The sequence below is a fragment of the Molothrus ater genome, chromosome 25, assembly GCF_012460135.2.
Source record: "Molothrus ater isolate BHLD 08-10-18 breed brown headed cowbird chromosome 25, BPBGC_Mater_1.1, whole genome shotgun sequence".
Taxonomy (NCBI): Eukaryota; Metazoa; Chordata; class Aves; order Passeriformes; family Icteridae; genus Molothrus; species Molothrus ater.
This window is the reverse complement of record NC_050502.2, coordinates 406886-432015: the sequence shown is the minus strand read 5'-3', so window position 1 is coordinate 432015 and position 25130 is coordinate 406886. Positions and strand designations below refer to the sequence as shown.

General features: G+C 42.8%; 1 protein-coding gene across 2 annotated transcripts in view; it reads right to left on the bottom strand.

Annotated features, from left to right (window-relative positions):
* CEPT1 (choline/ethanolamine phosphotransferase 1) overlaps window positions 1-25130 on the bottom strand; it is a 32424-nt gene that overhangs the window by 5882 nt on the left and 1412 nt on the right. The window contains exons 2-5 of one of the 2 annotated variants that reach the window (XM_036398298.2): window positions 24615-25015; window positions 21193-21340; window positions 19987-20128; window positions 12338-12422 (exon numbers count right to left, since the gene is read on the bottom strand). In XM_036398298.2, the coding sequence (XP_036254191.1) occupies window positions 12338-12422; window positions 19987-20128; window positions 21193-21340; window positions 24615-24953 (714 nt within the window). In that variant the 5' untranslated portion in view covers window positions 24954-25015. Of the gene's footprint in view, window positions 1-3768; window positions 3854-12337; window positions 12423-19986; window positions 20129-21192; window positions 21341-24614; window positions 25016-25130 lie in introns of those variants that run through there. The other variant, XM_036398297.2, reaches the window with a different exon arrangement.

Here is a 25130-nt window from a genome sequence, read left to right as displayed (position 1 = left end):
ACCCTTCATGCCTTGTTCAGCCCACTCCCCAAACCCCACCCAGTTTCATGACACTCAAATATATTTCTCTCTTGCTAAGGCTACCCTGTTAAGGCAAAAAAAAAAAAAAGGCATTTCCTACAAGATTGTACAGAAAGAATAAAGACAAGTAAAGAGAAGGCTTGAATTGCCAGACTGGAGCACTACTTGTAATCATTAATGTCAGGAGGCTCAGGACTCCTCAAGCTCTTCTAAAAGCAGGTACCTGTGCTGGCCTCTGCCTCAGAACTTTGGTATTTAAAGAACGGGGTGGATTGACTTTTACAAGCAGAAGGAAACAGTAGCAAACTCCATTACAGGAGTCAAACTCCATTACAGGAGTCAAAAGACATTAAGGTTGACATTTCCCCAAGACAAAGGGAATTGGCTGGGAAAAACATCCCGTGAACTCCCAGCTACCACTCCAACACTGGAGAAGGACACTCAGGGAAGGAGAAGATAAGGCCACACTGTTCTAACACCCAGTTTGACCAATTTTAGGTTCTTAACACCCTCCCTTTGGCCTCCACAGCAGCTGCATCACTGCAAAACATGTCTGAAGAAAAAAAATATTGAGAAACAGCCACAGAAATTTGGCAGAGGAAAGCCAGGAGTGGATTAAAAAGTCAGCACCTGCTGAATTTCTCTGTGTACAAAATGGGATCAACAAAGCCAAAAGTGGGAAGCAGCAAAATCACAAAAATATCAGATTACTTTTATTTTTTCCCTCTGACTGGAGGGAGAGAGGGAAATGTTCCTACAAAGTGGCACCGCAGCCCCTGAATTTTAACTCAGAGGACACTGGAAGACAGTTGCAAGGCTTCCCTGCCTGGTATTCCATGTATCACTATAGTTCCTGCAATTATTCTGCCCTTCCTGGTGATTCCAGGGCCTTCACCCAAAGCCACATGCAGGCAGAACTTCCCAAAATCATGTCAGCAATGCAGGGAAGCATCACTAGTCACATCTTTTACAGGCAAATGTAAAAGACTTTTCGCTTTTAAACCCTCTGAGACTGATCACAGATGGAAAGCTGCAGTGCCCAGAGAGCTGCAGAATCCAGGTAAACCCTGGGAAAGAAGCATTCCAGGCTGGACAGGGCTTGGAGCAACCTGGTCTAGTGGAAGGTGTCTCTGCCCATGGAAGGGGGTGGGACTGAATGAGCTTTAAGGTCCATTCCAAACCAAACCATTCCATGATTCCAGATTTGGTTTGGGAAAAGCCCAGGCATGGCAGTAACCAAGTGGCAGCAGGCAACGGATGGAGTCGGGAGCGGCTGCCAGAGCCAGCATTAAAGCAAGTCTGGAATACTTTGCCAGAAAATTACTCCCAGGATTCCAGAGTACATTTCATCAGTTTTGTGCAGAATGAATTGGGATTTAAAAAATAAAATTATGAGGGAATAGGCCAGAGGAGAGCCCAGCTAAGGGCTCATGGAAGCAGCAGGGAGGGAGCATGTAAGAGTCTCGCTTCCTCCAGGAACTCCTCCTGTCACCAATCCCACAAACACCACAGCCAGCTGGGCAACTCAGAGCCTGGAGTCCCTCTCACAGGGCTGGAGCCCAGCTGGAGTTTGGAGCTGTCCCGATAAACTGCAGTGACATCTGCCCAAGGAACAACTTCCAGAGGGCTGAATTCCAGCTTCATATTCCCAAAGTGTTTGTGCTTTTTCATATTCCAGACCCTAGAGGAGAAAACTCCAACAATTGCATCACTTTTCTTGCTTCAAGCAGGAAAATCAACTCCAAATATACAATCTATTAAAGGAGTTACCCTAAGCTTCCTTGCTTTACTCACATGTCCCAAATGATCCAAGCTGAGCCATACTCAGCATCCCACAGGAATTACCCAGCTCCAGGAGCATGGGGAGCAGCATTTAACAGGCTTTGAAGAGAATTTACACTGCCAGAAAGGAGGGAGCCAAGACAGGCACACACAGTTTCATGGAATAAAAGAAAGGTAATTAAAGCAACAATTTCCAAAATTCACAACTCTGCATTTTGCCTGTTCAGAGTGTTTTGCTTTTCCCATGAAAAGTGGAATGTTTGAGTACACAACCACATCTACTCCCCATTTCCCCCAAACAGAAGCAAACAGAAAATACCAAACCACCAACTTTGCAGTCACATCAAGTATTAAAGGATTAGAGAGGGCTGGGTGAGAAGGGCTTGTGTGATTTATTTTGCTCTGCAAGCAGTAAGTAAGATTTATCTCTAAATGAACACAAAATCTCACTCATTGAATTAAACAGGATTGTCATGGGAGACCTGATTAATGTTGTTCTCTGGAGAAATGCTCTGTTAAACTAACCAAAATAGTTTAATATTTTTGGGAGCTGCCTTAGGCAAATGCTGCTCCAACCCAGAACTTCTGATAGATTTCAAGATTTTGCTGAAAAGGGTTATTTAAAAGGCCATTTTGGAGTTATTTAAGCAATTTAATAACAAGGGATCCATTTCTAAGCTCACACAAACATTACTGAACTATGCCAGAGGTTGCTGTAGCAGCATCCTCTCCCCCCCACACACTTTTTTTTTTTTTTTAAGGAAACTGAGAACAGGAATTGACAAATTCTCTTGATAACACAGAATATTAAATTATAGCTGCATCGGGATATTGGCCACATTAATATTTCTAGATATTAATGGCACCAATAAGGTTACATGTAGCCTTATTTTTATTCTTTAATCAATCCTTCCCACCCTCATTCCCTATAGATAGTATTTCCTTTGCAGTTTATAGAATTAATTAAGGCCTTTAGGGTTTTAAACCTGAAAGCATAAGCAGCAAAATCAGGATGGCCACGATTTGGGATCCCTTCCACATACTGTGGGTTCACTGTGCCCAATACACAGAGCACATTAGAAATTCATCCACTTGGGCTGAAGCTTTTCAGGGACTTCTGACCATCTCTTGGTGTTACTGAAATCAAGATTTCTTTCTCCTTAAGAATTGCATTTACCAAATACAGAGGGAAGATCAATATCCAGGACGGAAAACTAGGAAAACCTTTCAGGAAATCAATGCTTTGGATTTTATTTCCAGTAAACTTATTTAATTTATGTATGCACACACATGCTTTTCTGTGGACAATGCCATTTTGACAGCTCAATGTGGCTTCAGTAATACTTACTATTGTATTACTATTATTATAATTATAATTAAGCTGTCAGCTGACATGGCCTGGGAAGCCTATATCAACATATCTATATTATATATAGAAAAATACATAGACATAGATATAAATAAAAGTTCTGCAGCCAGGCTGTGCCAGCAGCTCATGTAATCAGGATCATCTTAGTTTAAAAGGAAAAACCTGACAAGTGGGGGTTGTCCCCTTACACAAATCAAGAGTCATCAGCCACATTCAGGCCTAATTATCTACAGATGGCTCCCAACTGCTCTCCAAGAGTTCCCCCAAATCTTCATCCCAGTTTAATATTCCTCCACTGTTTCTTGCATGAAATTCATTCAGGTTTTGGCCAGGATTTCACCAAAGGTTTAAGTTCATGCAATGTCTGATAGCTTTTTACCAGCACGCACAGGGTATAAAATAACCTTGTTTTAATGACTCTGGTACAGACAGAACCCACAGTTAATTCCATGGGATCTGAATTCAAAAATCTGTTTCCATTTATAAGGAAAAGTGAAACCTTCCTGCAGAAGTGAAACTGTCTCAAGATGTGCAGCAGTCCTTCAGTGATCACTGGATTATTAAAAAGGATAAAATAAGAACACAAGCAAAATTACCAGAGATTGCCAAAAAGGTGGTCCTCCAATCACTGCCAGTAAATGCATGATTATTATGAAGATTTGTACTTCAGTCACATCAATTCTGATTAGGTATAAAAAGCCAAAAAAAAAAGCAAAATTATTCAAAGCAATTTCAAGTCAGTTATTTGCAAGCTCAGCAGCACAGCTCTGTCATGCACAGTATAAAGGCTGAGGAAAAGAGGAAAAACTCACCAATAATTTAGAAGGCACAAATGTATTTAGCTTTATTGTTCAAACTAAGAGCAAAGTTGTACTATAATTTTGTTTTACTTCACAGTGCAATAACAGAAATCCATTTTATCAACCAGAAATATTGGAACTCTTCACTGCCCAGTGGCAGCTGCAGAAATAAATATTCAGTTTTAACCTTGTCCACCAAAAAAAAAAGAATTTAGTAGAGATGATAAAATTCTAAAAATGTATTTTTAACCCCTATTATATTCCCTACCCTCTTTTAATATGAATATCCTCTGAAAAGCATCAAGCTTTGAAAAGAAACACAAATCCCTAAAGGGTTGATGGAAATGGTGCAGTAGCAGCAAGAAGAGAAACCACTTCTGGTTCCAGCAGAGCTAGGATGTGCTGCAGGAAGAATGGGAGAAAACAGAAAATTTATGGCTTTATTTTAAGGAGCATATAAAAGTCTTGGAGGTAGAAAGAGGGGAAAATGGGTGTACAAATGAATGCCAGAAATAGGAGTATATAAAAATACAAGTGAAATGAAGAGGATGGACTTGCTGGTGTGAGATATATATATATATATATATATATATGGGGTGTATATACACTATATATGTTATAAATAGGGACACACATTCTATACATCTATATATATGCATATAGATGTAGGTTATATATAACATACATATTATAGCCACATAAGAGTATCTTGCCCTGAAGTGCTACATCAAAAATAATCCTTCAAGTCAGTTTGAAACATTTCTGGCTTATCCATATTTCCAATTAGATAGTTATCCATATTCCAATTAGATAGTTCTACCTAAAAGACTCCAAATCCCTTCCTGCACACACAAGCTTTGCTGTGACAAAACCCTGCTGATATCACCTGCACAGGGAAGAAGCATTATGGGCTGGGCTTTCCTCTGTCTGCCTTAAATGAGCTACAAGACCATGGAATTGATTTTAGTATCAGCTCAGGGTTTCTCCATAGACTTTGTTTCAGTTTGGGAGTGGATCCTCTCATTTGAGGATCTCCAGTCTGGTCAGCAGCAGAGCCACATGCATAAGGAATCATTCCAAGGCTGCACCTAAATCCCATGGTGGATATCTCCATGGCAGGGGTTGGAATAAGATGAGTTTTAAGGTCCTTCCCACCCCACTCCATTCCATGACTGCTTTGCCAATTTGCTTTCCACTACACAAACCTGGAGATGGAACATCCAGGAAGCAACCTTTGGAGCCCTCCTATATTCAATTTGCCCAATAACAATCCTGCAAGGCGATCACCCTGCAAGGCTGGGGAAAAAACTGACTTCCACTGAGGAAAGAATGTTCTAAAATATCTCAGGTTTCAGTCCTGATACAAACAAATAGAGCCATTGAGATACCTTGCAAGAAAAAAAAATAAAAATGCTCAGCAGAGATACACAAACCAACTGATTTAATGCAAATTACTTCCTCCCAGCCCTTGGAGTCAGCATGGAAATGTGTTCTCAGTGTGTCCAGCCAAGGAAGGACTGGAGCAACTCCATTCCAGGAGTGCAGGAATGTGTTTTAGCCCATTTCACTACTTCTGTCAATCTCCTAAAGAACAGAAAGAAACTGAGAAAGTTCACAGGAACAGTGACTAATAAGTCATGGAGGTAACTTACAGCTTTCCTGGGATAGGAAACCAGGTTTCTTTTGGCAGCAGAAATCTTGTGCACAATAAAGTAAAGTCATGTATGGAAAACCAAGTTATTCTGCCAGACAAACCTTTGCACAAGACTGAGAGCCCAACAAATACACGGGGAGCAGTGTCTGGATTGAGGTTAGGGAAACAGTTTTATCTTTACACAGCCATGGCACAACCTTTACTGCCCTGCCCAGGGCTCTGCCCTTCCAACTCAAACAGAAACAGTATCAGGCAGCCAAGGATATTTGTTAAAAACTTGCCCCTGGCTTACAGTGAGAATCTCCTACTGTAGAACAAATATGAGTTTTAACTTCCGTTCCACCTTAATATTCTGTATTTTTAATACCAAATGGCTCCTTAAAACAGAAGACAAAAGCATTAAGACCTACTGAGGAGAAACTAAACACCAAACTATCACCTAAAGAAAGCATAAATTCTTAATCCCAAGGAGGAAAATGGCCTGGGAACAACCCATGCTCATTAAAACCACTGTCAGATGACTTAAAATGATAAGCTTGATATCAGTAAAGCACATGCCTGATGTTGGAATTATTCAGTGAATTTTTTTTTGCAGGATGTCAAGTGGCCTCTGGACAGAAATCTAAAAATCCAGACATCCACAGGCAGCTCCTCAAAGCTGGACCACAGAAGGCAACAAACATCTGGAAGCACCAAGTGTGAAAAGGGGCACATTGTTCCTCTCTGGGTTTAACGTGAATTCAAGATAACTGTGCAACCACAGCATGAACCACATGCAGCTATGATGCTGCTACATGCAGCAGTCATCCCAAGTTCCTTAAAATCCAACCACTTTCTTCCCCCAAAAACACCTGCTCAGCCCCACTTTCTTTCCTGCCATCAGTAGGGTCAGGACATTGGCTTGGCTAAAACAGTCCAACCAAAAAAGAAGAAATTCCTGTCCCAATTCCCAGCCCATCAGCTTTCCTGGTGTTTTTTTGTGACCTCGGGGGTGCTGGGAGCCCTGAGGAGGCGGCAGGGAAGGTCTGCTCAGCCACACAACCGGCACTGAGCCAGTGGGACTTGGCAGCTCCAGAGAGGGGAGGAATAAATGGAAATGACAGACAAGTGGATTGCTACCAGCCTTCATAAAAGTCCTAAACAGCTCCCTAAAATGAAAAAGAAGTGAAAGAATGCCATTTTAAACCAAAGCAACAATGGTTTTGTCAAGACAGACGTGAACAAAGCAATATCCACACTGCCTGGAAAACATTAACACATCAGGTGATCCAGAGGACATTCTTACACCTAAATTATTAACTTCAATTTATGCATTGTATCCAGGTAAAATGAGCTAGCAATCAAAAAAATCCATAAATTGCCTAGGTCACCATAATGCTTTTAAACTCTGCTAGAGCTGGGAACTTACCCAATAAATGGGAAGGCAAAAGCAGGGCTGCAGGAAAGCACTTGCTCCACTGGGAGGGATGTTGGAACCCAGGGCACAGGGAATATTTCTCTGCCTGTCCTGAGATGTTCTGATCCTCAGGAAAACACTGCTTTCAACCTTTGTCCTTTTAACCTTGGAGAAAGCTTCCAAGACTTTGGGATTAATTGGAATCTATGAGTGTGTAATAGTGTGAAATAGATAGTAGTAGAGTTTATCACAGGGTGAAAAACTTAAGAGCTTTAGGTTTTTAGTATGGAGGTGGATAGGAGACAAGATAGAAGATTTTGGGCATTGTCTGATCGCCTTCTTGCTCTTCATCTACTCCATTTTCTACAGTGTTGGCAGTACAGAGTGATTGGTTAAAAAAAACCACAACGCAGATGTTGCATAGACAGAAAAATAATTAGTTATTGGTAGAAAGGTTGAAATAAAGTACATTCTAAGAGTTAATTGGACAAAATAGCTTTAAAAGACCTTGAATCTGTGTGTCTTGTGCCTTTTGGTGCCTTCTCTTTGTATGCTAAGTCTGAGATGCAGACAGCATGCAGAACTTCTGATAAGAGAAAAATAAACAACAACCTGAAGGCCAAAAAGCCAAGCATTCCATCTGTGACTCATTCCTAGCACAGAACTTTTTAGGGGTCTCCCTATCAGGGGGCCCCACAAGGGAGGTTTCTACAGAGGGAATCTGAACAATCCCTTTCTTTTTGAGGGAAAATACATCCAACTTGCTTTAGTGGATGAGGAATTTATTCACAAAGCAGGGTGATAATGTTCCTGCTTAGGTATGACATCATTAGTACTGTATTTTATTCTACATCAAGTTCCATTGCATATTCAAGTGACTCTCCCATGGTAAACATTAGAGAAAACATAATTTTGGAGCAATGGATCATGTGTTAAATTATAGTAAAAAAATAAGGGAAAAAAGGCAGAAAATAGGGAAAGGCCTTTGTTCCTCCAGACTGCCTCATTTAATTACTATAATCACATTTAATTACATAGAAGCAGGTACCACACACAGAGCTGTAAGAAAGCAAAACCATTTCAAAGCAAGAAGAAAATCAGCCAGTTCAAAGATTCTATTTTCAACTTGTGTTTGTATTTATTTACTCATTTAAATACTACAGTGGAAATCCTACGAAAAAACAAATGGGAAGAGCAAGCAGCATGAATTCTGCAAGAGGTTCTTAAAGCCTCTGAACTGGGATATTTTTATTATGTGGGTTATTTTCAGGCACCACTGGAGCCACACTTCCCCCCAACCTGACAGCTTTGCTGCCTGATGTTTCCTGACAACTGAGTCATGTCAGCACTGCCCTGACTCTGTGCACATTGTGTGGAAGATCATTAAGGCCCACGAAATGAAGAAAATGAAACAAACCCTTTTCCCAAGACATTCCCACACTACAACAGATGGACGGAAAGTTATTGTACAAGTTCAGAGGACACAAAGAATCAAGTTCCAAAAATCTCTTCTTCAAATAAACCAGGGGCTTTTTCATCTCTATAAAATAAACAGAAGACCCTGCATTGAGGTTTAAGATCAGCAGGAACATCCAGGCAAAGAACAAGAACAAAGAGCTGATGCTGAAAACAGAGCAAAGAGCCCAGACTCAATATCTGACAAACTAAAATGCCCAGACAGAACATCCAGTGGCAAGGTTGGGGAGAACACTCACAATAATGCTGAGAAGTACTGATTCTGCAGCAAAGTGATGTTAGGGAAGAATAATAACCAGCAGCACTGTAGAAATCAGGGACAGGGTCAGGCAATGTCAGCACTGCAGTGGGGGTAACCACAGCCTAAAAACCAAAACACCCAAGGATTTAATTCAAATGAAGTCAGAGAAACATAGAAGTTGTGAGTTTTTAAATGCACATTTCAACCCTCACTCCCTATCTGCCTAAATTCACAAGACAGGAAAATTCCTGCAGAGTTTCCAGGGGCAGCTGCAATTCCTGTGGCGACACTGCCATCCATGGATTCTCCTGCACACACTGCAGTGTTTTCCTCTATTGATCCTCCTTTCCCTGTTGTGACAAATTGAAATGCAGATTATTTGCCTGTCTTCAAAGCTGTACAGTCTTCCCACATAAGAGAAGATCCAGAGAACCCCCAGCATGGTTTGAGTTAGAAGGAACCTCAAAGCTCATCCCATTCTACCCCCTGCCATGGGCAGGGAGGGACGCCTTCCACCATCCCAGGCTGCTCCAAGCCCTGTCCAGCCTGGCCTCAGACACTTTCAGGGATGGAGCAGCCACAGCTGCTCTGGGCACCCTGGGCCAGGGTCTCACCACGCTCACAGGGAGGAATTCCTTCCCACTATCCCATTTATCCTTGCTCTCTGGCAGTTTGAAACCATTCTGCCTTGTCCTGGCACTCCATCCCTTGTCCAAAGTGCCTTTCCAGCTCTTCAGGCACAAGAAAAGGCTCAAAGGTCTCCCTGGATTCTTCCCTTTTACAGGTTGAACATCCCTAGCTCCCTCATCCTTTCCTCTTAGGAGGTTTCCATCCCTCTAATCACTTCTGTAACCAAATATTGTTAGGAACATTATTATTTTAACATGTTGTTTTTTATAAAATGATGAGCAGTCTCCAGATTGAACCATCCTCAAGACCTTTATTTGCAATTCCTCTATATTGTTGTGCTAAACTGTATTAAAACAGCCCAATTCTGGTCTTTGAAAAATCACCAAGGCAAAATGTTCCAAACCAAAGTCACATTCCATCAGTACAAGAACTGCTGGGTGACACTGCAGAGCTGCAGGGAGAGGGAGGCAGGGCTGAAACACTGGCACTTCAAGTGTGAATGTGGGGAATAATGGACTAAACCTATTTTGATTCCCAAAATATGTTTATTTTCCAGCTTTTTAGGCCTTCAGGTTATTCTAATTAATTTCCCATTGGTTACAGGGATAAGTAAACTTCATTAACAATTTAAGATATTTTCCCCTCCTTGGTGAACATAAAACTTTCCTGTCCAGCCAAGTACAAGGTTTAGCTGTGCTGCAAGAATTTGAAGCTACTCACTTTATACTGTCCCAGCTCCTGTATAATTTTCAAGACAAGATTATATTCTTATATTTTTTCAGTACAAATGTTTGTCACATGAAACAGCCAGAGTATGAATACACATTTTCTGTAGCTTACCCATCTGAGATGTGCAATACTGACCTAAAAATCTGTTCTGCCTGACATCTGAGTGTGTAAATAAGTCAGTGAAGCTTGGTGTGTCTGAGTAAACCACTTGGAAGCAGCAGCATCTTTAGTTATGAGTTAAGACTAAAACTAAAGATGCCAGAAGGCATCTGAAATTACTCATGAAAGAATTTAAATAGATTTAAAAGTCTATCCTGTAACTCAGTGCCTAAAACTGGGTTAAAATAAGTGTGTGAGGAGACCTGTCAAAGGCAACACCTGGGGTTCTGTCTCAGGAGCCAGTGACAGGAGCCTGAGGGACAGGAAAAGGGGGAAGTGCTTTCCCAGTTCCAGAGGGCAGGGACAGATGAGACATTGGGAAGAAGTTCCTCCTTGAGCAGGTGGTGAGGCCCTGGCCCAGGCTGCCCAGAGAAGCTGTGGCTGCCCCATGCCTGGCAGTGTCCAAGGCCAGGTTGGACAGGGCTTGGAGCAGCCTGGGCTAGTGGAAGGTGTCCCTGCCCATGGCAGGGTGGGATGGGATGAGCTTTAAGGACCCTCTAAACCAAACCAGTCTGGGATCCTGTGAAAATGCCCTGCCTGGCCCATGCCCTCACAGCCTACTCCCCAGCTGGCTGTAAAACCAGCATCACCAGCATCTCCTGGAATGGCAAAGGCCTCCTTTGCAGGGGGCTGCAGATGGACATCTTCAGCAGCTCCAGGTCCTCTCTCTTCCACCCCATGGTAAATTGTCCTACTCCAGTTCAAACAATTTCCTTTCATCACCCAATCAGAGTTATTTCCACCCCACAACCATCACACCAGGGAATGATTTCAGACACTCAGATTCTCTGAGTGTTTCAGAACGATGTGATTTTATAATTTTTTCTGCCCTAAGCGACTCCTTGGTCAGTTGATATTACAGGCTAAAATCTTGATTTAACCTCTCCCTTCCTTTGCATTACTACTTGCTAAATTACCACTTCCTGACACTATTTCCAGCCTTTCAAAGATTATGAACAAAGTATTTTAAAAATTAAGTTACTGCTGTCACCTGACTCCCTGTAGAGCCACCCAGCTCTCAAGATCAGCTGAAGACACATCAAGATTTACCAGATTGCTGATGGTGCTGCATCTAAAGCAGAGCCAGTAATTCACCTTCCTAAATAACCTCCTGGAAGCAGAGATTTTGCTGAGTTACTACATGAAAAAAAAACCAAAAGAACTATTAGAAAATAATTAGCATCCACACAGGTTGAACAAAGGCTGTGCAAACCAACCATCAAAAAAATAACCTCACTTTTGTTTAACATCTGATGCAGTTCTAAGAAAGAGATCAAAAACCAATTCTTATATCCTCAAATATTTAAGGAAAAGTCCAGACTAAAAATGTATCAACAATAATCATAATCTATGATATATTTCAAGGAATCCACTTTTAATGATAACATTTTATTGGGAGGGGACCTCACCCACATACAACGTATAAGCAAAAAAAAAAAACAGCAAAGGAGAAAAAGAGGTGAAAAAAGAGGTGAAATAAGGAAGAGAAAGTCTTTAATGCTAGCAAACTAGAGGGGAGAAGGACTTATTTAGCACACGCATAAGGAAAAGCATTTTAAAAATAAAGACAAGCTGGAAAGGAAGTTACTTCTTCATGAAGCTACAAGCACAGGGATCAAGCTGCACAGCTTAAACCAGACATTTTTACCCAAACTTTTTAAGTTATTACACAAGACACAGTTCCCTGAAAGAGCCAAGAAATTCTCCTTTTTTTGGTGGAAAGGTATTGAAATGGCAGCAACAAAATAAGTTTTAAAAAGTAGTTCCAACAACATTCTACACCCACACTTAAGAGCTGCTTCCACAGCCCTGCTTGGCTTTTAGGTGAAGCCAAAACCATGATAAAAAGAAAAGTTTAAATCAAACTTTTGTTGAACAGGCAGGTTTTGCTTTGGTTTTAAATAAAATGAGATGCTTTCAAAAAAATTTGTTTCCAGTTAAATCAAATTTTTCCTACTCATTCAAATATTTTTCCTCCTTGTGTGAAAGATGAACACGCTGTAGAAGCTGCTTTGACAGAGCAGTGCATGACAAAGGTGCTGCCCTGCGCAGTGCAGGCGCTGCCCAGCGAGGGCTTTACCGTGGAATTCCAGAACGAGGGCCCCAGCGTGGCCGTGAGGAGCTGGATGGCCACTGTGCAGAGCATGGACTCTGTCACATCAAATCTACATGTGAGGGAGAGAAACAGTTCAGAGCACTGTCCTGAGCACTCCTCTGAAGGGGAAGGAACCATTAAACAGCTTCAGTCAGGCTGAAGGACAAAATCCAGGATCAGGATGATTCAAAGGGCAATTCAGGGTAGGGATTAACAATCACAAAACCCAGGAGTATTAATGAATTAATAAAACCATTCTAACCCACATAGTATTTTACACATTTAAATCTTCATTCAGAACTTCTGCAGTTTACAGTTCTACTGTATCACTCCAACACATGAGAAAAAACAATCATTCTGTGTGTGCATGAGGGAATAAATGATATTCTTTGATCTGAGTCATGGTGAATAAAACCCATAACCAAGCACAGTCCACAACTCTCATCTCCTGACCTCATGCTTGTGTCTGCAAACAACACTGAATATATGAATTCTTTAGCTGAAGATGCTCCTGCATGTTTCAGTGGAGCAGAAATGCAGATCGTATTTCAGTTTGACACCTCTGAGGAAAAGGAAGAAGCTTCACCTCCCTCCTCATGCAGCTTCTTGTCATATAATGCTCCAAGAAGTGAGCTCTGGACCCCTGCTCAGGGGTAATCACACTCGATTCTGTATCTATTTATTTCTCACCCCTGACAGAAAGGGATGAAAAAATATGCTGGAGCCAACAGAGCCACAGAAACCACCCTTTCTCCTAATACAGTGCCATAAATCTGTATTTTACCATAACAAAAAGATTTTTAAATGGGATCAAATTTAAAAAATCAAACCATCTAGTTTAAAAAGAAAATAACTCAGCAGCAGCAGCAGGGTCAGCCAGAACACAGCTCCTGTTTATGGCTGTGCTTATCAGAGTGTGCTGGAACAGACACCCACCATGCCAAGAGATTTCAAATGGGCAGCACAGAAAGGTCATTGTGGCCCCACCGCAGGGCTCAGGTGCAGTGATGATATGCAGACACCAGGACTGAGGAGAGGGGCCACTGAAGTTCAGCCTGATAAGCATTTTCAGTTTAATTATCACAGTACATAACACAGTAAATAGCTAGGAGAGGTAATAGTTGGTATTTTAGGGAATACAGGAAGGCAAAGCCCCATGCCCAAACCCCACAGCTACTTTGGTGCTTCACAACAGCTGCAGTTTCTATTCCTTTTTTCCTATGTTATTTTAGGTGATATTTGTAATTCAGACATGGATCCATCTTTAAAACATCATGTGGCAAGTTTAAGAAGGGGCATTGACCTTGGCATGTGCTTCACTCCACGGAGATACTGGCACTGACAATCCCTGGGCCTGCTCTGCTGGGACCCCTGTCAGGCTCCTGAGTCTGGAGCCAATTAACACACAGGGGATTAGTGCTGCATCCAGAATATTCCCTTGTCAGTGCTAATTTATTGAGTGTATTCCATGGGCAATTCTTAAAATGCTCTGTTTGACTAAACAAATCATTAGACAATTCAAGAGCCACCACTGGCTCAGGGCTCAGAGACAGCTGCAGTCAGTCCCTTCTGTGCTAACAGGGAACCCAAACTGAATTCAAATGGAGAAATGCCCTGAGAAAATGAGCCAATGACAACAGGAAACAGACACTTACACTGGAGATGGCCCTGAAATCAAGTCAATCTCTAGCAACACAGCTGATCTAATACAGCTTTTTAAGGCTGTGTAAAACTACGGTGGAGGTTTATGAATCATCCTCCTCTTCTTCTCCCAACACACAAAACTCCATGAAAAAGTCCCAAATCACAGCAGACAAGAAAAACACTCCTGCCTCAACAGAAAACAGAAGTTATAGGGCTGGAAAACTTACAGGGATCCAACTACCAGTTAATGCTCTGGTCTGGAAAATGATGATTCTTCCATCTGTCTTGTCCATATCTACTGAGTGTGCAAGTGGGATTACTAAGGCTGAGCAATGAACTGGGAATCTGAACAGGAGACAAAGGACTGTTTTCTTAGGGGAACCACAGCAGCAAGAAAAGAATGTTCAACATCAGAACACAAGAGAAAGAAAGGCTGAGAGTCACATGCCAGAAGTGCAAACACTTCGTTATAAAGTTATTAGAGTTTTATCCTAACTCATTGCAATCCAGCAGTTTCACTTGGATGCCATGAAATACAACAGCATGAATAAAGCAAACTGTACAGAAAAAATGAGAACATGAATTAGAATTATTTCCAGCATCAGGAAATTCATGTTAAGGGAAAAATAATATTAAAAATTAAGGGAAAATAATTTAAAATAAGCCCCCTTCCTTGTTATTATACACATCCAGTATGTAATTTTTTTCCTTCTGCTGCTCACAGAGGTACACAGGAGTTGCATGGGTAGGCAATAGCCATATGCTTGTTATGTTGCAGTTCATTATTTCACAGACTAGTGAGAACTCCAACAATTTATCAGAACAATCAGGAGCAGCATGTCCACACATGACCAATGGGATTGTGGCTGAAAATGCTGTTGAAGGACTTGTGGGAGGAAGAGGAGGAGGATGTGGAAACCACCCCCCAACTTTTCTGTGAGCCCTCACCAGCTGCACAAGTTTCTGTGACGCTGCCAGTGTGACTGAGGGAGCAGGAGGTGCAGGTTACCAACACCAAACTTCACACCCACCACAAAGACACTTCAACACATCCTGCTTGCAAGTACAGAGACCCCAACATCCCCTGACATCAACAGAGGCTCTACTTAGCCTCAGACTCTCCTCTGTAAATAACCTGGGTATAAAAGTTCTCCAAGAAGTGTTGGAAAGTTTTAAGCTATACAATCATAGGAATGATTGCCTTATCTCAGAGTGGAGATGCTGAGGCTGTTCCCAGGAGCAAGAACTCAATGTACTAAAGTCTGACTTGGAAGGCTTCCATCCCTGTATGTCAGTGTTTGGTGTGTGTTGTCTATGCAAGATAGAACATCAACTCCTCCTCTGCTGAGGCTGAAGAGGAAGGTTGGCTTAGCTTTCTGAAATCCCCCATTTCCTCACCTCTCCTTTGGACCTTAGTGGCAGCAGTGGTGATAGGACTCAGGTGAACCAACCCATTATCCCACAGGCTCTTGGGCCTGGACGGCTGCTCCAGAGTCACTGAATCAGAATGTTTCCCCAAATTCTCCAACTCTCATCAAGAAAGGCTGTTTTGTTCAGCAGCCTGAATTATTTTGCTTTCTCTGGGGATTATTATTCAAACAGCAGTGTAACCATGTTTAACTTTTCAGTTATATGAAAGGTGGTAAAAACTGATTCTTCCTCTCATATTTATGATATTCCTTTGTGAAGCCTCCTTGGAAACTAATTTCCATCTCATTGCGTCTATATTTACCCACATATATACACAGCTATAATTCCTACCATCACAACTTATGGTATTTTCATTAAAAAAGGTTGTAATAAACCAGAAAATGCAGTAACTTGTAGAAGAAATGCTGGAGACCATGGTACAGCCCTCATGTCTCTGGATGGACCCTTGAGTGTTCAGTGCCCACTGGGTTTTTTCAATATGATTCAGCACCTCCAGCACTTCCATCATGAACAAATGCACCAGGACTTTATCTGAGCAGTTTGTGTCTCATGTCTCTCAAGAGTATATCCAGGTTGGACAAGGGGGAATGGCTTCCCACTGCCAAAGGGCAGGGTTGGATGGCATATTGAGAAGAAATTCTTCCCTGTGAGGATGGTGAGGCCCTGGCACAGAATGCCCAGAGAAGCTGCGGCTGCCCCATGCCTGGAAGTGTCCAAGGCCAGGTTGGACAGGGCTTAGAGCAACCTGGGCTAGTGGAAGGTGTCCCAGCCCATGGCAGGGGGTGGAAATGGATGAGCTTTAATGTCCCTTCCCATTCAAACCAATTCCATGGTTCTGTGATTCTGAGCTGTGCTTCAGAATCCAGCTCTGACAGGGACAGATAGCCCCTGCATGTGGGACAGCCCCTGCAGTCAGGCTGTGCTCTGACCTTGCAGCTGGAACATCCTGAGCCTACACACACTTGCTTCTCCTCCTGCACTTCCTGCAGGGACCAGGACCACTACTGAATCCAAGTGAGAAAACCCTGGATTAGGGAAGAACCAGGTGATCACACCTGGGCTCCAGATAACATCGGAAAAATCCTTTCAGGATTTGTACTCCGTAATGATCTGTTTTCTGCAGCATGCTCCTGAAGCACCTCTCATCTGCTTCCACAAGGACACACGGAAGTCCATTGCAGCTTGGCAGTTTGATTTTTGGGATATGCAGGAAAAAATTCTCTGTTTCCAAAGCAGAGGAGCCCCGTGATGGCACAGCTGCCCCAATACATGACTCAGCTCATCCTCTGCTGCAGCACAGCAAATCCACAACCAGACAAACCAGTTCCTGGGCTGGAAACCAGGTCAGGAGAACAAAGTCATTATTTGGGCTGCTTCAATACTAAGTCTCTCTGCCATTCAAAATCCCCTTTCTCTTTTTCAAATGTGCTGAGTATTCCTGTTTTTCCATAAGATCATTCCCAGATCAGGTGTTTTACTTAAAACTTCTGCATTTAACTCTATCCCTGCTGCTCCCTGCTGCCTTTGCACTGCTGATATTATTACAGTGACTTTCCTGGAGCCTGCCCTACTTGCCTTGAGACACTTCCTGCTTCCTGCTGGGGAATTTTTAAGCAATACTGACCTCTAGCTATTTGAGCTGTTCAATCAACACCAATTGCTTTTTGAAGAGTGGTGGTTGCCAGGATCATAATTAATGGAATTATGTGATCAATTGAAGATGGAGACAGATCATAGAACTTTATTGACTCAACTGATTATTCTAAATCCTGGAGTAGCACAGGGACATCCCCCACAGCTGTCAGGCAGAAGACAAAGAACCTACACAGCTGATGGATTCAGTAATTGGGCCCAACTGAACAAAGTTTTCTTCTCCACCTGCAGAATCTGTAGGAACCTCACAGAATGGATCCCATTTCCTCCTCCCTCAGGGGAACTGATCTTGCCCTGCAATCTGACAGGCTCTGCTCAGCTTCAGGGACTTGCCAAGGTTGGCACAGTGACACCAAAGAGAATCATGGAATTGTTAAGGTTGGAAAAGCCCTCCAGGATCATCAAGCCCAGCCTGACTGATCCCCACCTTGTCACCAGCCCTGAGCACCACATCCAGTTGTTCCTTGGGCAGGGATGGGGACTCCAGACCTCCCTGGGCAGCCCCTTCCAATGCCTGACCACCCCTCCCTAGGAAGAAATTCCTCCTGATGTCCAACCTGACCCTTCCCTGGTGCAGCTTGAGGCCATTTCCTCTCGTCCTGTCCTTTGATCCCTGGGAGCAGAGCCTGACCCTGTCCAGGCTGCCCCCTCCTGTCAGGAGTTGTGCAGAGCCAGAAGGTCCCCCCTGAGCCTCCGTTTCTCCAGGCTCAGCCCCTTTCCCAGCTCCCTCAGCTGCTCCTGGAGCTGCAGTCCCTTCCCCATACACAAACCACACACTGTTCCACGAGCACACACTTTGTCTGACACACTAATTTCCCTGTTTTTTTTTTAAGATGGACTTTTCCAGCAAGACAGGCTGATTCTATAACCCAACAGTTTAGGCCTGTGTGGAAGGAGGGAAATACAATCTCTCCCTTTAGCACCCTCTGCTCTTCTCCAAGCCATTTCATTATCGAGCTCTCTCTGCACTGAAATACAATTTCTTGGACATACCACAAATAGAGTAAGTGATAACCAGCTGTCTACTCTTTCCTGCTGCTTCGGAATTCAGGCAAGTCAAAAACACTGTCACATTCCCTAAAACATCACTACCACACCCTCTCTCTGAGAGTCACAACATGAGATACAGACAGGAAAAAGCTCCTGTGCACAAGGATCTTTTTGGCTCCTTTCAACAGCTGTCTCTGAGCCCACTTATTCAGGATTAAGGATACCTAAGTGTGTGTACTGCAGTGAATCTGAAAGAGTTGATAAAATACCATTTTTCAGTTTTAGATTAGTGAAATGAAAGCTTCATAAAAAAGTGTCAGTGAGAATCTGTTAACTGGATAAATAGTCTCATGGTTTAGGCATTAAAATGAACATCAGCTTATGACAGTCTATTAACCTTGTTACAGAGGGCAAAAGAAGGAACAAATATGTTTACTACACAGTGCTGTGTTATCTAAATTAATGATACACACATTTAGGTGCTTATTGCCTTATATGAATTAGCTACATATTAATGGTCACCATATTCTTATATTATTATAAGGCCAGGCAGAAAAATGAAATTTGCTGAAAAATGCCTCCAAAATACAGACTCCTCACAAAGTAATGTCCCAGTCAACACCAGCATTGACCCAAACACTTCTCTGCAGCACAGCAGCAGTTTGGGGAGGCTGATACTTCCATCTGTAAAGTCAAGCAGATGTCAAGGTCAGGCTTTTGTGTTCTTTGATCAATATCCAGAAATCTTTGATTATCAGGGCCCTGTAAAGTTTGAAGGAAGCTAAAAGCATTCAGACTTCTGGTACAGCACGCAAGTGAGACTCCTAAAACAGGAAAGTATTTGAGCCACATGTCTTATTTTAAAGATTTAAGTACCAGAATGGGATAGTTTCAGTCAATATGCTTTAGTGTAGCCAGAGTTGGAACAGAAGCCTAGATATTCTTCTTTTCTTCCTCTAATACACATTTAAAACTGATCCAACATCTTAAATTTTTGAGCAGAAACACATAAGTTTCTCAAGAGCATCCGCATTATTGAAACAGTATCCTGCCAATAAAAGCTGTCATATACAAGAGATTCACATTTATACTGTTTTAGCCTATAGACTAGCAATTATAGACCATAAATAACAGTCTAGTAGACATCTGTATGTAGTTGTTCTAGAATTGTTTCAAAATCCCACAAACTAAGGGCAAACTTCAGTTTCCAGATGCAAAAAAAAAATTTCTCCAGTACATTTATTTGAAATGTGTTTGTTTACTCTGTGAACATGAACACAGAATAAATTCTCAACATAGAATACATCTATTTCCTTATTAAGGTTAGAGAATCCCACAGCTCACCAAGCCCTTGTGTTGCACCTCCCACCCAGCCTCATCCAGCAGGAAACAGGATTTCTGCTCCTGACCTTCTTGGTATTGCAATTTTGGTTCCATTTATTGACAGAACCATGATCTGCACTAACTAAAAGGGATTCTGAACTCTAAATTGGAGGCACAAGGGCAATTACTACAGTATATTTTAAGGGTTATGGTTAATATTAACGAATAACTGCACATCACAATCAAGCAGTATCAAGACAGAGTTTAATGAATGCTAAAGCCAGACTGCCACCATCTGACCAAAGCATTCCAGTCTTAGGATAAAACAGCAGGTACTTTCCATTACTTATTTAGCTTTACATCACAACAAAAGCTCTAATTAACTAACAGGCCAAAATTATATTTCTACCACTCCAAACACAAGCTAAGGGACGTTCACTATTAATTACAGATCCAACACCTGCCAAAAGCTCTAAGGGTGTCACTGTGGATAAAAACAATTTGCTACTGCTCTGAGAAGTTGCACTATGGCCACACAAGGTGCAATTCAGGAGAACAGGGTGCCTTTCCCTTTCTCTCAGCCAGGTACTTACATGCCAAAGCGCAGCGTCCCCGAGACGTACGTCTGCCAGTGCGCGCAGTAAAACATGAACGTCCCAGCAAAACAACAAAAGAACATCCAGTCAGGGTTGGTGCCCAGCTGCACAGCAATACAAGTTCCCAAAACCACAAAGACTGCAGGAGAAAATCAGTCACAGAGTGAAAAGGGTGGATGTGTGTAAGCATCCTCACCAGAAGCAAAGCTAACAACAGGGCCCAGAGGAGGGACAGTGGGAAGGTTATCCTGGCATGGCTATTTCACAGGCATAAGAGATTAACGCTTCCACTTAAAAATATACAGGCAGCACAACACAGATTTCAATCCATATCAGCTATTAGAAGTCATCAATATTAAGGGTTTCTAAGTCTCCTACATTTTTATTCCCTGTGATGCCTAATGTCATTAAGGGACTTGAGTAATTTCTGCAGCTGCAGCCTGCAACAAGTTTTGGGGTTTTCTCCTGCGTTTGCCAGACATTTTTCCCTGTCTTCTGAATTTCTCTGATGGCATTAAGAAAATCAAAGGTCTGGATACATTCAGGATGAGTAACATATCTAAGCTTTCCCCTCCACCCTTTCCATATACAACTCTGATAAAGAATTCATAAAATTTAAAGCCCAAGACCTTTAGAATTTAAGGAACCCAAAACATCCAATCAAGAGTTGGACTCCATCTTGTGGGATCCTTCCAACTCAAGATATTCTATGATTTTACAAGTTTTTTGCAATGGGGTTAAACTTCAGACTGGCTCAATGAACTCCACCTACCCAGGAAATTACCTAGATGATTCGAATCCTAAACTCTGACTTGTAGAGTCCCACTGCTTAGGCTTAGACCTGTCTTGGTATCACTCTGTATCAAGTCAATATGAAATAATATAGCCAGAGTGTTATGACAATTTCTTACAGAAAATACCTTAGAACCAAGACTCTGCTAAAGCATCATCTAGAAGTGCTGGCTCAGGTTGAATTAGTCACATGCTTAGTTTTGTTTTCAATGTAATACAAGAGAAGACATTCAGCTGATCCAGAGCACTGTTCTATGGAAAGAAAGGTGACTTTCTTGGTTGAAATTGATACATTCAACACTATCAGTTGTCCTTTCTTCAGTAAAGAAGCTTTTTTTATTGTATTGCAGATTTGATCCCTGAAACAGAGCAATTTAATCCTCCTACTTCAATTAAAAATGACAACAATACCTGTGGACAATGAATCACAGCCATGATCAAAAAGCTCTCCTAACGGAGTGCTGCTGTTTGTCCTTCTTGCTTGTTTTCCATCTATAGCATCCAGGGACTGGTAGATGAAAAGGCCACAAGCACAAGCAATGTATGCCCAGGGAGGTGCCTAAGAGAGAAAGGCAATCACAATAAGGTTTAAAATAGATAAAATTCTCTTTAAGAAAGAGAAAGCCTGCAGCTGTCCCACAGCCTGACAAAACAGTTTTCCCTTTGCACATATGTCCTCCTCACCCAGGGACCTTTCAGCATCTGGTCCTTGCAAGGACAGACAGAATGGTTGTTACATGTGGAATGTAAATAAACCAGTGACAGATTAATAGCTACAGCCCCTGCTCTGAAGTAGGAAGTTGCACTGTACAGCTGGAAAAATTGTAATACTACATTTGCAAAGCGGTGCGTAACAAAGTTCTCGTTAAATATATGCAAGTTGTCATTGTGATTTCAGAAACTTGGGAACTTTCAGCCCCCAACTTTGTCACAAACACTTCAACAGTGTTCATCTTCACCAGTCCAGCACCATTTGAGAGCTGTGTCACTACCAGTGCCCAGACTTTGAGTCCAAGTACATTTCTGGAGCTCTGCAGCACAGCCCCTCCACCACCAAGCGTCCCCTCCAGTACGAGGCACCAGCAGCTTTGCCAAATCTACATTTAAGAACCTTTAATGGTCACATCCATGAAAACGATTTCTACTCTGACAGAAACACAAACAATGTCAAAGCCCTGCTGGAGCAAAGATTACAATCCAGGCTTTTTTATGCTTTCTGAAGCATAAACCATTAAGAACACAAAAGCCAGGGAGTTGCCATTACTCCATCTCCATTTACACATCCATAAATCAGATATTATTGGCTATTTTGTAATCTTCACATTTGACACACTCCACAGAAGTGAGCATTTACAAGCACCTTTATTTTACAGACCACACCAAGAAAAACCAAATACAGCTTAATCAAGCTGACCTGCCTCTCATAAAGCCCTGAAGTCCAGTTGGTTTTGGCCAACACAACCATGACTAATTTGTAGCACATCAACTTAAATGTATTTCCTTCTAGGAGCAATTTGCATTGCTCCTGCCATTTACCAAAACAGTTCGTTCTGCCCCAAAAGCTGCTGCTGTGATGTGCTTTCAGTACTGTCTGTACAGACAGCACAAGGTGAGAAAGGGGAAATGTGTCACCCAAGAGCAGAGCACCACATTTAGCCAAGGTTCTGATGCCACACAACTCCCTCTCATTTTTATCCCTCACGTACAGATTTTATCTGCCACATTTAAGTTAAATAGCATCACCCTGAAGGTTTCTCTATAAACTTAAAAATCAATCTGCTGGCTCTCCTTTCTTAAAAGCTCCTTTCATGAGCAGTGTAGGTGTTTCCAGTTAGACCTATTTATATCCAAGTAAGATTTCACAGCTCTTTCCTTATCCAGGTAATTTTTCCTTTTTTTTTTTTTAACTCAGGTACCATTCCATCAGTCAGCACTTTTCTAGCTGGGTCCTCCCAGCTAAGCAGGAAGTATTTGCATCTCCTTTACTCTCTGGTTGCACGAGGCCCTGAGTGACAGCCAACTGCCCTGGCTGCACCTTTCAGCAACAGGAAGGGAGGAGTCACTCTTGAAAAAAAAGCAGAACTAAGGCTGAGCTACAAGGAGGAGAAAATTTACATCAGAAATCAATAGTGGTTTGGGGGAAGGAGGAGAAATTCTGCTCCTGGAGTTTCAGAGCCCCATTTTCTTCCCCACACAGCTCCTTGACACTTAAAAAGCACCTCCCTGGTCATGCTGTGCCATGTGGCAAATCAAATCAGGCCAAAGCTGCCTCAGCACTAAGTTATTTTTCAGTTCAAGTGAGGAAAAAAAAATCTCATTCACCTCACACAAAGTACTTCTCAAACTGTTAAACACCAAACAGTGCTTTCATACAGCAGCCTTCAGCTAACACTGAATTTCTGATGCTTTGAGTGCAGCTTCCTGGGCACTTCAGAAGTTTAGTTACCAACCAAGATACAACTCTTCTCCAAATTCTAAGTTCTGCTCTGGTTTAGTGACCCAAACCAGCTCTGGGTTCCTGAGAGCTGAAGTCTCTCTATCAGACCAGATTTCAGAGTCTGAGCCCCCACGTAACCCTGCTCAGAAGTAAACACAAGTTAAACCAACACACACCACAATGCCACAGCCTGGAAAAGGAAGGAGCTGCTCCAAGTATTCCCTGCTCAAACTGAATAGTCACTGTTTATTTTACACCTGCCAAATTCCACAGATTATTGTGAAACAATCTATTTCAACAGATTTCTAGGAGAGGCAAACATCCCTTTCCCATGTCATACGTGGAGCAGGGATGCAGTGCTGATTACTACATGAGATTATGGAGACTGGTGGGGAACAAACTGTGCCCTGCTGGATTCCCAACCTCAGCTGGGAGACTTGGTTAGGAAGGAGTTCAGGTGTTTTAAAAGCTGGAACTCTTGAGACATTCCCAGCCATGTGGTATGTAACACATTTCTACACCAAATAACTCCCTTTCTCAGTGCACACACATAAAAGCAGCTTTTAAGATTCAACATTCAAGTGAAAACTCTTCCAGTGCACAAAAATGATTATTCAAGTGCCTTATGAGGTAAGTGGTGATAGAGGGAAGTTGAAATGCCTCAAAAAGACTTTTGTATCCCTGAAATCAGGTGAAAACAGTTCTGCTCAGGGCAAGTGAGGCGCTTTTAGAGCATTCAGAACAAAGAATAAAACCACTGACTTTTATCTGGCCTTCTCACAGCACAGCCACAGCTCAGGAACACATCTCCACCACGCTGTGCCAAAGTCCTGACTGAGCTGCCAGGACACAGAACCTGTGGGGCCCAGGAAGGTGTCCCTGTGGCTCACTAAGCTGGGTTTGGTCACACCAGCTTTGATATCTTAAGTGGCACTACTCTAGAGCTCAGTGCCTTGGCTCTGGTGCAGCCCCAGCATGTCCAACCCACCCAGCTCGTGTGGCAACTCTGATCCCTGAGCTGAGGGGGAGTTGCCCTGCTCTGGTCACAGAAAGTAAACAGGTACCAACTCCTCCTGCCACGCAGGCCAGGCAGCTGCAGAGCCACTGCTCCAGCTCCTGGCAGGGCTGAGCTTTGTGCAGCAGGCCCCTCATGGCTGCTTCAGTGTCAGATCCTGCTCCATATGGGTGCGTTGGCCCCAGGAACTGCTGGCTCACTCCAGCATCCACACATGCTCTCTCTGCATGCCAGCATCACAGAGAGGCACAAACATTTACAGAGAACAGGTGACAAGGACTGTGGGCTGAACAGCAAGAACCAGCTCTCCCCAAAGCGACAACCCATCCAAAACCAGTGACAGCAACCAAAACGAAAGAGTGCCAGGAGTCCATAACTCACCTGTTCTGTAGCTGTTGGGCAGTAACATACTAATAGCAGAGTTGTAAATATATTTATTAACAGTCCGATGATGGTGATCAGGTTGGGGGCAATCCAGGCTGGAACTCTTCCAACTAACCATTCCCAGTAGCCCTGCATGAGGGGCTCAAGCAGGGAGCGTCCGGCACTCTGGTACTTGTGCTCCTCTAACCGTTTGAGCTGGTGCTTGGACAGGGGCGGCGTGGGCAGCTGCACCAGCTTGCTGAGCACGCAGGCAGCGCTGGGGCCGTGGCCGCAGCCCGCGGGGCCCTCCAGATGCAACTCCCCACATCGCCTCTTGAGGCTCCGGTGCCCACTCATGGGTTGGGTGGCCGAGGAATTGTCTTGGGCAGGCAGCAGCTGGGCTGGAGAACCATAAGATCCTGCAACACAGAGGGGCAAGACACGCCTGAGCACACAAATGAGATTTTAGGACATCAAAAGTTCCCAGTTGCTGCCCTAAAGAGCATTTCAATTGCCATCAGCAAAGCAAGATGA